The sequence below is a fragment of the Etheostoma cragini genome, chromosome 24, assembly GCF_013103735.1.
Source record: "Etheostoma cragini isolate CJK2018 chromosome 24, CSU_Ecrag_1.0, whole genome shotgun sequence".
Classification (NCBI taxonomy): Eukaryota; Metazoa; Chordata; class Actinopteri; order Perciformes; family Percidae; genus Etheostoma; species Etheostoma cragini.
The window spans coordinates 11,064,817-11,077,822 of record NC_048430.1 but is presented as its reverse complement, the minus strand read 5'-3'; the positions used below and the strand labels follow the sequence as shown (position 1 = coordinate 11,077,822).

The 13,006-nt window shown below is 37.1% G+C and overlaps 2 protein-coding genes, 1 long non-coding RNA gene and 1 pseudogene across 4 annotated transcripts in view; 1 reads left to right on the top strand and 3 right to left on the bottom strand.

The window, feature by feature from the left end:
• Positions 1 to 2,127, bottom strand: part of LOC117939471 (coagulation factor XIII A chain-like) — a 57,428-nt gene extending 55,301 nt beyond the window's left edge. The window contains exons 1-2 of the mRNA XM_034864848.1: positions 2,090 to 2,127; positions 1,676 to 1,718 (exon numbers count right to left, since the gene is read on the bottom strand). Of these exons, the coding sequence (XP_034720739.1) occupies positions 1,676 to 1,692 (17 nt within the window). The 5' untranslated portion in view covers positions 1,693 to 1,718; positions 2,090 to 2,127. The remainder of the gene's footprint in view (positions 1 to 1,675; positions 1,719 to 2,089) is intronic.
• LOC117939487 (gastrula zinc finger protein XlCGF57.1-like) overlaps positions 1 to 13,006 on the top strand; it is a 235,686-nt gene that overhangs the window by 168,046 nt on the left and 54,634 nt on the right. The window lies entirely within an intron of this gene.
• The window catches only part of LOC117939500, a 185,133-nt pseudogene that overhangs the window by 146,106 nt on the left and 26,021 nt on the right, over positions 1 to 13,006 (bottom strand).
• LOC117939569 overlaps positions 5,598 to 13,006 on the bottom strand; it is an 8,597-nt gene continuing 1,188 nt past the window's right edge. The window contains exons 2-3 of the long non-coding RNA XR_004655619.1: positions 10,071 to 10,074; positions 5,598 to 5,608 (exon numbers count right to left, since the gene is read on the bottom strand). This is a non-coding gene — a long non-coding RNA (uncharacterized LOC117939569). The remainder of the gene's footprint in view (positions 5,609 to 10,070; positions 10,075 to 13,006) is intronic.

Below are 13,006 nucleotides of genomic sequence, written 5' to 3'. Positions count from 1 at the left end.
TGTGATTGACTGCTTAGAAATTAAGTGTTAACGAGCAGTTGGACAGGTGTACCTAATAAAGTGGCCGGTGAGTGTATAATATATATTATTGTGTCATGATAGTTTGATTTTGATAACATTAAGAAAGTATCACGTTGCAATTGATTATGATAAATACACATTCAAATATTCTACTTTTTTATCATTTAATGCATTATTGAAGTATTTAATGTTTTGTGAAATGTGTCAATATTGTATTTCATAATTAGTAAAACCAAAGATTAAGTTCGTTATGTTTAAATCGCTGCATTTCGCCACATCCATTAAGGTTTCTAGTCCCACATTGTATTAAATGATTTGGGTAGTGGACGGTTGGAGACTAGGCGGAGTAAAACGTTTGACCACGCGCATCAACGTTTAACCCCGCCCCTCAATGTGTCTGCGGGTCTGCAGTCAGGGGTACATGGACTCAATAGACTGTTCAGGAGAGCAAGCTCTGTTCTGGACTGTCCTCTGGACCCCATAGAGAAAGTGGGGGGGAGAGAAGGATGTTAGCTAAGCTGATATCCATTATGTACACCACCTCTCACCCGCCCCTGTCCCTTCAGCAGTAGATTGATACAATCACGGTGTGAGAAGGAGAGGTACCGCAGGTCAATTATCCCGGCGGCTGTCAGACTCTACAACACCTGCACTACATGATGATGTTGTAGTTTCTGTTCCTGTTTTTCATTCACTGCATACACTCTCTGTATATCTTCATTATATGTATTTATATTTATCCATTACAAGTACTTACTTTTTCAATATTATTTATGGTCACAGATAAATATAATTTATATTATGGGTACCTACTTTTGCTATATTATTATTATTACATATTCAAATTTAATTTTTACGTCACTTACTTACTTTTTTTTACTATAGCAACTGCTCTTTACAACACTTTTTTTTAATGCCACTGCTCATTGTCTGTTGTTTGCCTGTTTGTTTGTGGGTTTTACTTGTTTGTTTGTTGTTTGCTTTTACTGTAGAAAACCGCTGCTGCTGTAATAAGGGAATTTCCCCACTGTGGGATGAATAAAGTAATATCAAATCTAATCTAATCTAATCTAAAGTAGTTAACAATGAAATTAATCACCAGCTATTTTGACAATGGATTAATTGGTTTAAATTATTATTTTTTAACATAAACATTCTCTAATTTTTGGTTCTTAAATGTAAATATGTTTTCGTTTCTTCTCTCCTCTTTGAAAGTTAACTGCATGTGTCTGTGTTGTGGACAAAACGAGTCATTTGAAGACGTATTCTTTGGCTTTAGGGACAATAATTTTCTTTCTTTCTTTTTTCAACCATTTTATTGACCAAACAAACAATCGATTAACCCTCAAGTTGTCCTCAGCTCAAACTTGATCCATTTTCAAAGTTTCCATTTCCCGAAAATGGGTTTTGTTCAACCACATTGCCCAAAACAATTCAAGAATAATGCTCAAAACGTTTACATGTACCAGTCTGTGATAAACCATCAACATACGTTCCTCTCATCTCAAATGTAAGACAAAATTATTCATAATTTCAACTTTTTAACTTTTTGCAAGAAGAGTGCCTTGGACCTTTCTTCTTTTTGAAATTGTAATGTGTTTGTTGTCAGTGGTGCATTACCTTCTCCGTGTATCGCCCCTTGTAGTGGTTGAACTTCTTTGATGGAGACATGATGGCCGGATGTTTCACTGAAGTCACTGCACAATCAGAGAAACAAAGATTTAATGCAGGAAACCTTATACACATTAAGAGAACTTTTTTTCTTTTGATAATTTAAGTACATGAAGCTGACAATACACATTTTATGGACATGTAAATTCACAGTCTATAGTTGTAATTTGTTTGATATGTTCATGTTTTAAAAAATATACTGAAGAAATCTGTAAAATTAAATGGAATAATTTCATGAAAAAGTACTTTGTGATAAGTATATATAATGAGATGTATAGACTTGTAAAAAGAAAGATTAACATCTTAGAATATGTGTCCTATACTATGACACATTGTTTGTGCAATTTAGTAGTAAAGTGTGTGTGTGTATTTGTGTATGTGTGTGTGTGTGTCTCACCGCTCAGATGAAGGAGAGAAGTGGGTGTGTTGAGTCTCTGATGATCAGATCAGATGATGAGATTGACTTCAGCATCACACTATATACACACACTACTTCCCCTTTTTATACACACACACACACACACACACACACACACACACACGCACACATGCACCCATGCTTTGATACTTTTAGTTACTTTTTACATGAAGTACATCATTAAATACTACTCCAACCACAGAATATGGTGTTATTCACTAATAATAAATCACTTTGATGTTACTTTAGTATTTTGATGCTTTTTTTAATTTCTTTTCTGATGCTGTATGAGATTTTGTTGTTGTTGTTTTCTGCGCTTTTTTGTTATTTTTTTAAGCAGCACATTCTCATAAGCAGATTCATTTGATATCTTACAAAAAGTTGTGCATAACAATTGAAATGATATCTTATGAAAGCGATCTTTACAGTTAAATACAGCCAACAAATGTAAACAATTAATTACAGTATTACTTTTTGTAGCTACATGTACAAATGCTTCATGAGAATAGCCTGGGTATTAGTATGTTTACTGCAGTAGAAGATCTGAATACTTACTCCCCCAAAAACACACACCATCAGAACAGGGAAGTGTGTGTGTGTGTGTGAGTGACCTCGACCCAAACAAACACTCTGACCTGTTACTCATCAGCAAATTAAAGGGTAGCTAATGTTTTTTTCCAACCTGGACCCTACTTACCTGTGTTTTTGTGTCTAAGTGACTTAAAGGAACAACAATCTTTGAAAATGGTCCAGTATTAACCCTCCTGTTGTTCTCATGTCAAATTTGACCCCTTTAAAAAATATCTATGACTTTTTAACCAAATTACCAGAGAAAAAGGGATTGGATCCATACAATGCTATTTGCAAATACAATTAATCACTTTCGTTTCTCTGATCTTAACTATTAGTCAGAATAATTCATAATTTCTGTTTTTTTGACTCAAATATTAGGTAATATTTTATATAAATGAGAGTTTTTGACCATGAATTCCAAAAAGTAGTGTGAAGGTAGTGGTAGTAAGATGGTGTTGAAAAGAGCCAAAAATTTCAAATGTTTCTTTGTTTTTTTGACCGTGGAGGACAACACAAGGGTTAAGCATGAACGCTGTAACCGGCAGCCACAGACCGAGCAGCACTATGGGGGCTGCTGTGGCTCAGTGGTAGAGTGGTTGCCTGCCAATCGGAAGGTTGGTGGTTCGATCCCCGCCCCTGCAGTCATTGTCGAAGTGTCCTTGGGCAAGGCACTGAACCCCGAGTTGCCCCCGGTGCTGCGCATGGGAGTGTGAATGTTTATCTGATGAGCAGGTGGCACCTTGTACGGTAGCCCCGGCCACAGTGTATGAATGTGTGTGAATGGTGAATGTTCCCTGTAGATGTAGAAGCGCTTTGAGCAGTTGTTAAGACTGGAAAAGCGCTATATAAATACAGCAAATTTTTTACACTGTAACCTCATGGGGAAAATATGCATCGTCAATTTGGTCCACTTAAAGTGCTGTTTTGCCATCGAAAGTGTCTGACGACATTATGTAAAAGATCCGTACAGAAATAGGCTTTTTTTTTAAACTTCTTTGAGACCTTAGTAGACGAGTAGAGTTTTGGTGGTTGGAAAAGTGAATAGTTGACCTAAGCGGCTTTTCATGGTTTTATTTTGTTTCTGCCGACATTGAATGAAGTTTATTTTTCAATGCTAAAATTACTGTTCAATTACAAGGAGTCTGGTGGGTTTAGAGAAAGGTCAAACTCCCTAGAAATGTTTTCCATAATTTGGAATCTTTTAAAGAGTAACTGTCTCCTTTTCAACCTTCTTTTTTGATTTATTTATATTTAATTTATACTGTTTATTGATTCCCTATGGGGAAATTACAGTTTACACAATTGTTATTACACACACTACAACGAGGCTTGAACTACACACACATGCTCAGGTCCTATACATGCACTAATGGAGAGATGTCAGAGTGAGTGGGCTGTCGGTGCTGGACCAGCGCTCGGTGTGGTTGGAGGGGGGGGGGTTCGGTGCCTTGCTCAAGAGCACCTTGGCAGTGGCAACGAGGTGAACTGGCATCTCTCTAGCATCTCTCTCATGCTGAAAAAAAGGGATTGGGATTGAACTTTCTGCATTTCAGACTCAAATATTGTCTTACTTAATGACTAATTTGTTTTTTGATTCAAAGCATCACCATGTGAACATCATGTTGAAATGTTAAAGTTCCGTCATGCTCTCCTCCTGTTAGAGGTTTAGTTAAGATAAAGTAAGATGTTGGAAAGCTGTTTCCTCTGCAGGAACTTCCTCTGACCTTGACCGCTGGGCGTTCAGGTCATCATGACACGCTGTTGCTGATTGGTCAGGGGACTGAAAGTTCCACTTCCTGTTTGCTCTCTGGCATCTCTGAACTCAGCAACAAAAGGGATAAAGAAAGTATGGCATGAAGAGCAGCTCCAGCTTGTTGTAGCCATGTAGCAAATTGTGTCAACACACACAATTGTCTATTTATAGGTCCATATAAAAACATCTGCTATGGAGCTATGACAAATCCTTTTCTACATTGTTGTGTTTTTTAAGAAATAAACAACTGAGAAATAGAGTCTTTAAACGCTTCAGATGTGAATTATTCGCTCTCAAATTGACGTAAAAATGTATGTCAGTCAACGGAATGCTAACGACGGGTGATGGCTTTGTAGCATTAAAATGGCGCCATTGGAGCTACACTAGAGAGAAGAGGCTTACCCCCTTGTTTGAGATCCAGCATTGTTCATATCCCTCTTTGCCAGGTCATTGCGTTCTTGCAAGAGGCGCTGTTGCTTAGTGGTTACAGTACCTGTCTTGTAAACAGGAGAGCTTGGGTTCAAGTCTTAACAGTGTCTGGTTGTCAGCTAAGTAGTTGAGCACAGTTTTTGCAACAATAATGTTGCTGGACATTTAATTGGCATTAAAGGGACTGCTCTAAGCTGGTTTAAGTCTTATTTATCAGATTGATCTCAGTTTGTTCATGTTAACGATGAATCCTCTGTGCACGCCAAGGTTAGTCATGGAGTCCCACAAGGATCTGTGCTCGGTCCAATCCTGTCACTTTATATATGCTTACTTTAGGCAGTATTATTAGGAAACACTCCATAAACTTTCATTGTTATGCAGATGATACTCAGTTATATCTATCAATCAAGCAAGATGAAACAAGTGTGCCTTCAGGATATTCAAACCTGGATAACCTCTAATTTTCTAATGTTAAACTCAGATAAAACTTGAAGTTATTGCTCTCGGACCCAAGCACCTCCGTGACGCATTATCCAAAGATATAGTTACTCTGGATGGCATCACCCTGGCCTCCAGCACCACTGTGAAGAATCTTGGAGTCATATTTGATCAGGACATGTCCTTTAATTCCCACTTAAAGCAATTTTCAAGGATCGCCTTTTTTCACCTACGTAATATTGCAAAAATCAGGAATATCTTGTCTAAAAATTATGCTGAAAAACTAGTCCATGCATTTGTTACTTCTAGGTTGGATTACTGCAATTCTTTGTTATCAGGCTGCTCGGAAAAGTCCATAAGGACTCTTCAGCTGATCCAGAATGCTGCGGCACGTGTTCTGACGGGAACCAGGAAAAGAGATCACGTTTCTCCTGTTTTAGCTTCTCTGCATTGGCTTCCTGTAAAATTTAGAATAGAAATCCTTCTTCTCACCTACAAAGCTCTTCGTGGTCAGGCTCCATCTTATCTTACAGGGCGGCTGTGGCTCAGTGGTAGAGCGGTTGCCTCCCAATCGGAAGGTTGGTGATTCGATCCCTGCCCCTGCAGTCATTGTCGAAGTGTCCTTGGCCAAGACACTGAACCCCGAGTTGCCCCCGGTGCTGCGCACCGGAGTGTGAATGTGTGTAAATGTTTATCTGCCCCGGCCACAGTGTATGAATGTGTGTGAACGGTGAATGTTGCTTGTAGATGTAAAAGCGCTTTGAGCAGTTGTTAAGACTGGAAAAGTGCTATATAAATACAGCACATTTACATCTTAAAGAGCTCATAGTACCTTACAACCCTACAAGAGCACTACGCTCCCAGAATGCAGGGATACTGGTGGTTCCTAGAGTCTCTAAAAGTAGAACGTTCAGCTATCAGGCTCCTCTCCTGTGGAACCAGGTTCCAGTTTGGGTCCGGGAGGCAGACACCGTCTCCACATTTAAGAGTAGGCTTAATACTTTCCTTTTTGATAAAGCCTATAGTTAGGGCATAGAATCGAATATTGTTAGGGAGTAGTAGTTAGTCACATAGTTGTCAGATTTATCTATCATATAATCAAGAATATAATAAAACTAAAGGGAGACTTGGCATACAGTCCGATCCGGTTGGGGAGAGTTCTAGCCCGACCGGGCTGGAGCTCTCTTTACCTTGTCTCTCTTGGTTTTGCTGTAATAATAGTTTTAGACAGCTGGGGACTTATTTTGATAAACTAGTTAGGGCATAGAATCGAATATTGTTAGGGAGTAGTAGTTAGTCACATAGTTATCAGATTGATCTATCATATAATCAAGAATATAATAAAACTAAAGGGAGACTTGGCATACAGCCCGTATCAATTACTACCATTGAAGTTTAAATAATTCCTTTCATCGTACATGCATGATGTTTTCTTTTGATCCAGTCCACATGCATGATGATTTCTTCTGATCCAGATCAAAACAGTATTCTCCAACTACAACAGAATTATTCTGGCTCCTCTGAATACCATTGTGAAAGTACTTTTAAAACTTTGATAAATTCTCTTAGTATTAGACATGATCTTTCTTTCCTTCATATTAATGTTCGCAGTTTGGCCAAAAACTTTGTGGGTTTATCCACTTGCCTTGAAAATTTGAATTATATCTTTAATGTGATAGGGCTTACTGAAACATGGCTGACCGACAGTACAGCTGGAAATTTTCATTTTGAAGATTACAAACATATTTTTAGATGTAGAAAGGGAAGGGTGGGTGGAGGGGTTTCTCTGTTTATGAATTCAAATCAACATTATAAAGAAAGATGTGACATTGAAAAGCTTTTAGATTCTTCTTCAGAAGTGGTAGCATTAGAAGCTAATTTAGTAATAATTAAATGTATCTATAGACCACTAAATTGTGACCTCTCTGCATTTATTATTGACATCTCAAATGCTCTGGATATCATTTCTAATGAAAGGAAAAACTGTTACATAATGGGGGACTTTAACATTAACATTGAAAACAGTCAGGGAAATACGTTAATTAAGGAATTTATTGACACTATGTATTCCTATAGCTTTAATCCTATGATTTCAGTCCCCACCTATGGAGCTAGAACAGTGACAGTAACCTGTGGTATTGAAAATAAAATTTGGCATTGATCAAAAAGTAATAACCTCATAATCCTATGATATTATTTCACTTTGACGTTTGTTTGCATCATGACGGATTTTTCAATGTCAATTTAAATTTTTTATTGATGTCTGTGTTTTTTCAAAGACAGTTTTTTTTTTTACGCTGTCAAGATTTTTACAATGTCACTGTTTTCAGTTTCAACTTTCTGTCACTGTTTTGGCGTAGGGAGGAGGGGCCTGAGGGGAGGGACAAGGGGGCGTGGCTTGTGGGAATTTACATAGGCTGCTGGCGAGAGACCACACCTCCAGACGAATCCTGCCATTTTTTCACACAGAAGCAGGCTGGTTTAGTGTTAACTTTTAATGTAGCTTCTCAGTGAATGCATCCAGCCTTTTAGTGAGTGTGTGATTTGCCTAGAAACCTATTATGTGAAAAAATGGCCAATATGAACAGACTTACTTGAGATTTGGAGGTTCCAGGTGAAAGTGTGGAAGACATTGCAGATATGCGGTTTTAACAACTATGGGAGGATTCGTTTGGAGGTGTGGTCTCTCGCCAGTAGCCTCTGTAAGTTACCCGTAAGCCACGCCCCCTTTATCCCTCTCCTCAGGCCCCTCCTCCTTATGCCAAAACAGTGACAGAAAGTTGAAACTGAAAACCGTGACATTGTAAAAATCTTGACAGGGTAAAAAAAAAACTGTCACTGAAAAGACACGGACATCAAGAAAAAATTTAAATTGACATTGAAAAACCCATCGTGATGCAAACAAAATCAAAATGAAATGAAATAATATCATAGGATTATACGATCATTACTTTTTGATGTTTTATACTTCAGTTCAACAGTTTTCAATGGCAATATTTGTTGTTTCAATGCCAAATTTCGTTCGCGAATTCTCAGTGAAAGAAATGTGGTAAATTTCCGACAGGCTTTAAGTCAATTATCATGGAGTGAAATCTATCAAACAGTAGATTCTCAGAAGGCCTTTTCATTGTTTTCAAAAAATGTTACGCAGGTTTACAACTTATGTTGTCCTCTCCAACCAGTGCCTTTGAAACATAAATTGTCCAAACCATGGATAACTCCAGCTATCATAAAGTCAATAAAAAAAAAAATACATTTTATAAAAAATACCTTCTTTGTCCTACTCCATTTAAACTGTTAGAATTTAAAAAATATAGAAACAGAATAAATCATGTCATAAGAGGAGCAAAAATCCACTATTATAATGTGAAATTAGCTGAACATAAAAATAATCCATCCTCATTGTGGAGAACCATCAATTGTATTCTTAATAAAAAACATTCGAAAAAACATTTACCAAATGAATTTAAGATTGACGATTCTATTGTTTCGGATCCACAGCAAATTGCAAAAAGATTTAATACCTTTTTATTTCTGATGTAGGTCCAACATTAGCCTCTAAAATTCCATCTAGTCATTTAGGACCATTACAATACATGAATCTCCCAACAACTGAGGATTTAAATTTTACATCCGTTACCGAGGATGAGATTAGAGATATAATTGTCAATTTAAAAGACTGTTCACCAGGACATGATATGATTGATAGTAAAATATTAAAAGCAATTTACCCCGACATCATTAAACCATTACTTTATATTTTGAATCTTTCTCTGGTTCAAGGAATTGTGCCTGTAGAGTTGAAAATAGCAAAAATTACACCAGTTTATAAAGAAGATGACCCTGCAATTTTTAACAATTATAGACCAATTTCTGTGTTACCAGCCCTGTCCAAGGTTTTAGAAAAACTTGTTTACACAAGATTAATCCAACATCTGGACAAAAATAATATTTGATATGCTCACCAGTATGGTTTTAGGAAACAACACTCTACTTGCACGGCACTTGTCCATTTTTGGACTGAAATATATAAATCAAAAGATAGGAAAGAAAATGCTGTAGGTATTTTTCTGGATCTTTCAAAAGCATTTGATACCGTTAATCATTTAATTCTATTAAAAAAACTCTCACATTATGGTATACGTAACAAGTCATTACTCTGGTTCACCAGTTATCTTTCAGACCGGTCTCAAACTGTCAGCTATAATGGGACAGCTTTCCCCCCCCCCCCTTTCCCTTCAGTGTGGCTTACCACGGGGTTCCATCTTGGGTCCCTTGTTATTTTTATTATATGTTAATGACCTTCCTAATGTCTTAGATAAACTTTCAAAAATTTTATTTGCAGATGATACAAGTGTGTTTTACTCTCATAAAAGCCCTGACATTTTAATAAAAGTAGTTCATGAAGAACTGGACAAGTTATCTACTTGGTTCAAGTCTAACAAATTGTCTCTCAATATAAAAAAAAACAAGTTATCTGTTTTTCGGTATTAAGTCAGATACAATTAAATCTTCAATGAAAATTTGAATTGATGATATCTCCATTAAAAATATTAAAACTGCTCGTTTCCTTGGCATTATATTAGATGAATCTTTATCCTGGAAACCTCACATTAGTGCCACAAGTACAAAATTAGCTAAAGTGGTCGGTGTACTAGGAAAAACTCTGCACTTGATTAACAGACAAGTTGCGATTATGTTGTATTACACAAGGTTGTATCCTTATATCAATTATTGCAATGTTGCTTGGGCTAGTACCCACCCAACTAAACTGGAATCTATCTTCCGACTTCAGAAGCGAGCTTTAAGAATAATATTTTGTGTAAATCGTAGGCACCCCTCTGAATCACTGTTTTCTCATGCAAGTATTCTTACTGTATATCAAGTGAATCAACTCCAAATTGCTTTATTTGTTTATAGCTCTATAAAAAAGTTATTTCCTTTGTAATATTTTTATTTTTAATAATGAATTTCATCAGTATCCAACTCGTAGTAGTTGTTTTATTAGGCCTCCCTACTCTCGCACGACTCAAACCCAGTTTAGTGTGTTGTATAGAGGGTCAAAGATATGGAACAGTCTCCCCACTTCACTCACTGAGCTTTCTAAAGAACTTTTTAAACCGAGAGTCAAATTGTTGCTCCTAAGTTAGGGTGACCAGACGTCCCCGGTTTCCGGGGACAGTCCCCGATTTTGGCGAGCTGTCCCCGGCTGGATCGGTCCCCGGAAATGTCCCCGGTTTTCACTGTGACTGACAGACCCGAAATTGCAATGAAAGAAAGAAAATACTGACCAAACGTAGCCGATGGGCGCACACCCAACACCCGCAGGCTGAAGGCAGCCAGAGCCAGCGCTGCTCAGAGAGGTTTTAGAAGCCGTGTTTTACGATGCTAAAATCTCTGATTATTTACATGGAGTCTGGTGGGTAGCGAACGCAATTTCCGGACTTTTAAGTTTTAAAAAGGATCTTAATCTTTAACAGAAAGGTCGACTTCCTTGGAAATCTCTTCCATAATGTTGTCAGACACTTAGAATATTAATCTGAGCCTGTCAGCAGCAAAACGAGCACTTTTATGAAAGTAAATACAAGCTGGACAATTATCCTATTAACTTCCATTGCTGCTTGTTTCTGCCGACTGGAGCGATCTCGTTTAATACTGCGACATGTCCGAGGAAAATATGTCCTCAATAGTTTTTATTGTATCTGATTCTCAAGGAGCTGTTGCAGAAACAAGCCTTGAGCAATAAAGCAAAAGCTGTCAGTAGTTCAGTAAACATTACAACATTATGAAATAATGAGACTTTCTATCTTGAAATATTAGGACTTTTTATCTTGAAGTATTAGTATTTTTTTCTTGAAATATTAGGACTTTTTATCTTGAAGTATTAGTATTTTTTTATCTTGAAATATTAGGATTTTTATCTTGAAGTATTAGTATTTTTTATCTTGAAATATTAGGACTTTCTATCTTGAAACATTCTCCTCTGAGGTGTAGTGGAGTGGTATAGGAAGTAGCAGCAGGGGTGGGTCTAGGATCAGACCTTGGGGGGGGGCTCAGCCCCTAATGAGAACACCTCTAGGTCTAGTGTCCCCGTTTTAAGTTTTACAAAAGTAAAAACATTACTTATTTTGCAGGTTAATACGCTTCGGAGCTGAAAATGTCCCCGGATTTTGTCTGAGAAATCTGGTCACCTTATCCTAAGTTCTCTGAATTTTCCATTTGGGTTTATGCTCTAAATCTATTTTTAAGTTGTTTCATACAAATTAAATGTGTTTTGGTTTGTTTGATTTTTTTTTTTTTTTTTAGTTTTTTTTTTTATTGTTTGTTTGGTTTTGTTTAGTAGTTTAGTTTTTACATAATAACATAAATTGTTTTTTAAATTGTTAAATGTTATTGTTTTTATGGAGATCGCCACTTATTAAGCCCCTTGGAGGGTTTTTCGGCAATCATCCGTCACATCTTTTTGTGTAATATATAATACTGTCTTAATGTTTTTGTAGTGAAAATAAAATAATCAATCAATCAATCAAAAAGAAAAAAAAAAGAAAAAATGGGTAGGTCAAACAGGTTCAATATTTAGGTTTGGTTACATCCCACTCTCTGCAGAACATCTACACAGGACGACTGAAAAAGAAAGCCAGCTGTGTTAAATAGAACCCATCCCACCCTCGACAATGCCTCTTCTCACCCCTCTCCTCCGAGAGTGAGTACACAGCAATAACAACTTGTCTTCTTTCCGAGAGCTTTAGAGACTGTAACCCCCCAACCCCACAAACCCGTCCAAAGAATAAAATAACTTGAATTTGTTTCATGCTGCTAACTATTTAAGATAACTTAAATAGTAGGACAAGTTGGGGTATATTTTTCTACTTGCCTTTGAGTGTTTACAATGACAATAAACATTTATCTATAGATATAATATATAAATTAAATCTAAATAATGATTCACACTGAAATCATAGTCCATTTCAAGGGGGTGCAGCGTTATGTCCCACCGTCCCAATATATAGAACAAGTAGATTTGTCTCCCTCAAAAAATATGAAAGCACTCACTCCTCAAAAGAAGTAAAAATAACCGTTGAGGGGGCTTAAAACATGTAGGGTAAACAATAACTGTGTCTACTTTGCAGCATCAGGGGGAGGGGGGGGTCAAAAACATGACGGGAAAAATAAAGGTTTAATTTCCCTCCTTCTCTGAACCTGCTGTTATTTTTTAATAAATTATTATTATTGTATTACTATTATTATTATTTGTATTATTCTCTAACAGATAACTTTTAAAGATGGATATGATATGTGTGATGTTTTGAATATGCAGAAATTTTTTAACAATAAGGGAGACAATATTTTGTCGAGGATGACCTCCCTTATAATGTGTTCCTACCCAATCAATGACAAAACCAAACCTATGTCCTTGACTGAGAGGCAAAAACATCATCAGATCCAGAGGTTCAGCAGCTGAACATGTCTGCCCTCTGCTGGATTCCCTGAGCTAACAAATCACCATCTGTCTGTTGGCTTAAAACAGGAGAAGCCCCCATGTACCCCTGACTGCGGACCCGCAGACACATTGAGGGGCGGGGTTAAACGTTGAGGGGCGGGGTCAAACGTTTAACTCCGCCTAATCTCCAACCGTCCACTACCCAACTCATTTAATACAATGTGGGACTAGAAACCTTAATGGATGTGGCGAAATGCAGCGA